General features: G+C 38.7%; 1 protein-coding gene across 1 annotated transcript; it reads right to left on the reverse strand.

Annotated features, from left to right (window-relative positions):
* Positions 1–493: 493 nt before the first annotated feature.
* RPS13 (ribosomal protein S13) lies at positions 494–2,833 on the reverse strand (the record flags this gene model as incomplete). Its single annotated transcript, XM_009866492.1, has 4 exons — positions 494–571; positions 1,255–1,355; positions 1,712–1,881; positions 2,755–2,833. Coding segments are annotated over 4 exons (384 nt in total), but the record flags the coding sequence as incomplete, so codon positions are not given.
* Positions 2,834–3,730: the final 897 nt, after the last annotated feature.

Raw genomic sequence — 3,730 nt, forward strand, 5'->3', positions numbered from 1 at the left:
TCGAGGCACAATCTCAGCAACAGTGGCTATAAAATAGCTACTGCCCTCCGGGCTTAGGGAAAAACCACCTCAGAACAGACACAACATCTGAGGAGGCTAAACTGTTGCATTTACCCAAATCTCAAAGATTATTCTTAAAACTACTTACAAACGACAGCAACAGTTACTGTCAGGAACAGGCTGAGGTCTGCCTAAGCTTTCTGCACACAGAATAGATCCACATTACCTGCAATGAACTACAACTTCTCCAACTTTATCTTTTTCCCTCCTCCTGCCTAATCCTTTCTGCATTTTCAAAGTTTCAAATTCTTCCTCCCATCGTTTTCTTCCCCAGTTCCTCCTGCAGCACACAGAGACACGGCACCAAACGAATAAACTACACTTGCTGTGAATGACTAGCTCACTTCACTAACTTGAGGCTTCCCATTTACATGCAGCTTCCCGAAACAAGCACAAGTTTCTAAGACACCAACCATACAGAGACAACACAAACTCAGTTAATGAAAATTTATTATTTCAGTAAGTCATAGCCAGCTCTTATGCGACCAGGGCAGAGGCTGTCGACGATTCACTAAAAAGAGAGAAGAAAGATAAGAGAGAAAGAGAGAAATATTAATTGCAAAGGCAATTTTTTCAAACCAGTCCTCAAAAATACTGCTACAGTTCAAAGCTTTAACTACTAGTTTTGAGCTTAATCACTACCCATTTAAAAAAAATATATATGGCATGCTCGTCCTTTTAAAACACAAATACTCAGATAACAGCACAAAACCACATACTTAAAAACCTGGCTAGCTGCACTGGAATCTTTTCAGAAAAAGAAAAACTAACCCTAACACCTATGGCAATTCTCTGGTTGGCTAAATTTTCCTGGAGAAAAACTACAAATTACTTTAATTTTTGTGACAGCTACTAAGCTATTTCTCAATAAATTTTGAGAGAAACATTAACGATAAAATTTCAGCAAACAAAGCCTGCAGTTTGTACAAAGTGCTACAAAAGCTACCCAGGAGTCTGTACCTTCAATCATTGAGACAATGACTTCTCTTTTCCAAGTGTTGTGCCAGTCATTTTACCCAGCACTAAGTTTCATTAACTTACCAGTTAATATTTATGAAAATACCTATTCTTTCCTGCCTGGTTTACCTATATACCTCATAACACACTCTTCACCCTTGGAGTAACACCCTCAGCAACTTTTTTACACAACCACCAAGACTTCAGCGAAAATAGTAACGTTAAGAGAAGACTTACTACTTCCAATTGGGCGGCAGCACTCTCTTAGTTTTGTAGTAGCGAGCCAGCCTATGGATTCTGCTTTCAATCAGAATCAGGCGGAACTTGGCATCTTTATCCTTAAAAAGAAATGTATGTTACAACCAAGCACTACTTTGGCTTCCCAATGATGTACAGCTCGTATGAGTAAGTAAAAAATCCACAGCTACTGCTACAAACTCCACGTTTCCATTACCAAAGTCAGATGAATCTGGTAAACTCACAACAGGACCAGAAATATATGGTTTAAGCAATAATTTTAAGATCCTTTTTGCAGACAAAGACCATTCTCCTCTATGAAAACATGTTCCCAAACCGCTGTCTTTACTCAAAGGGGGTGGCTAATAGGAAGTACACTAAGAGTCTTTACTTTGTCAAGTTGTAAATAAACTGCTGTACTATTTGAAAAAAAGCTATTACTTAAATTTCCACTCACCTTCCTGTTTCTCTCAAGATGTTTGCGAACAGCAACAGCTTTCTTGATCAAGTGATAAAGATCCTCTGGAAGGTCTGGTGCCAGTCCCTTCGACTTAAGGATTCTCAAAATTTTGTTGCCGGTTACAAAGCGAACCTGGGCAACACCGTGGGAATCCCTCAGGATCACACCTGAAACAAACATTTGTATCCCACACTGCCAAGAAAAAACTTACAGGAACAAATCTTATGAAGCCAACCTTACAGTTACAAGATACCCAAAAAAGGTCTCTAAATTAAAAACCTTCCTGGTGGAGACTGTGAACAAATAGTAGACAATGAGCGAACAAAACAAAACTGAAACACTTTACCAGATAGCACACTTAACCAACAACTAACCCACCCATCCATTTAGGCAGGTAACGCATTAACGCTACATTACTGGGAAATTTTCAATAGGACTCACTGAAGCTAGGTATTCAATCACCCGTTTCTCTATTGTTATCAAAGATATCATACACATCTTTACTCTTAAAAACTGTACTGTACCATAGTGATCATTAATACTCTGAGGATTACAATAAAAAACCCGAATCATTCACATAATTACAGAGCTCATGACGACAGAAAGCTGCAGCATGCATATACTTGTAGAGAAGTATAAACTTCTGAGAACGTATTCCATCACGCAGCTACGGTGCCTGGCTCACTACTCTCCTAAACACAGCTCCTGCTACTTGAGATGTCAAGTTTTTCTGCAAGAAACTAGGCAGACTAAATTTCCCTTTAACATTTGTTAGTGGCCGTTTCTAAAGATAGGTTCTAAAATTAAACAGACAATTCACATTTTCTCGTTGAAAAGCAACTCAACTACTTCACCAAATATGCTTCTGCAAGAACGAGACACATTACATTTTTAGTGGTATCCATATAGCGCATACGCAGCTACATCAGAAAATCTCTATTTTCTCAGTACACTATTTACTACAGGCTGAAGGAACAATTACATAATAACAATTAAAAAAACGTGTTTTGTCTCAATTTAGGAGTGATTAGTAACCTTACCAATCTGCGAGGGAGTCAAGCCTTTTTTAGCCAGCTTGTAGATCTGTTCCTTGACATCATCAGAAGTAAGTTTCAGCCACTAAATTAGAGGAAAAGAAAACAACTGATGAATGCTGATATAGAAAAGGGTTTTATCAATGGCAGAAACAGATGCTTTGCAATGCTTGAAAAAGCAATCAAGTGAAATTGTATTTCTAACAACACAAAAACTTTTTTACATAGTATGAAGCTATAGAATCAATTATTACCATTCAAAACGGAATACAAATAAAACTGAAAAAAAATCGTATAAATTTCTTTAAAATAAGTATAGCATTAGCACATCCTAATAATCAGTAAACTGCTTAACCATCGACAGTACTTCAAGCAGCTTCATGCTGCCTTACTTTATGTTTTATCTCATTTTCATATATTGTGCCTTAATTTCATGTTTCCATGTAACTATTTTCCAGGAGATGCTTTTCCAGCTGCACCACAAATCGATCTTCCTGCCAATAAATATATCCTCCAAGACATAACTCTCGCCAAACAAGATGGATCAAGCAGCCGCTCCTTTAGCTAACAGGAAAGTACCCCGAATGAATGGTGGAATTACTTAAGTTAACGCTCTGACCAGCAAGATACTGTTGTAAATATTTTAGAAAGCAGCAGATTTGTTCCACAATGGCATTGGCCAAACTCCAGTATGAAGATAATAATTGCACCTCTAGGAATGACGAGCAGACGGACTAACAGTAACTGAAGTACCATTTTCACAATGGGCCGTACAGAGATGAAAACAGACTTTTTTTGCCCAACAAATCATCCGGCCAGAAACAATACTTGCTTCCTCAGAACCGCAGGCTAAGGTGGCATTTTATCAGGCCGTGATTAAAAAAGGATCACACAAAATATCACAGCTCTCCGTCTCGTTTCCTTCCCGGGCACTGCTAGGCCGCGCTCCAGAACCCGGCCGGGGGCTGCAGGCCGCACGGCA

The sequence above is a fragment of the Apaloderma vittatum genome, unplaced genomic scaffold (genome assembly GCF_000703405.1).
Source record: "Apaloderma vittatum isolate BGI_N311 unplaced genomic scaffold, ASM70340v1 scaffold15460, whole genome shotgun sequence".
Taxonomy (NCBI): Eukaryota; Metazoa; Chordata; class Aves; order Trogoniformes; family Trogonidae; genus Apaloderma; species Apaloderma vittatum.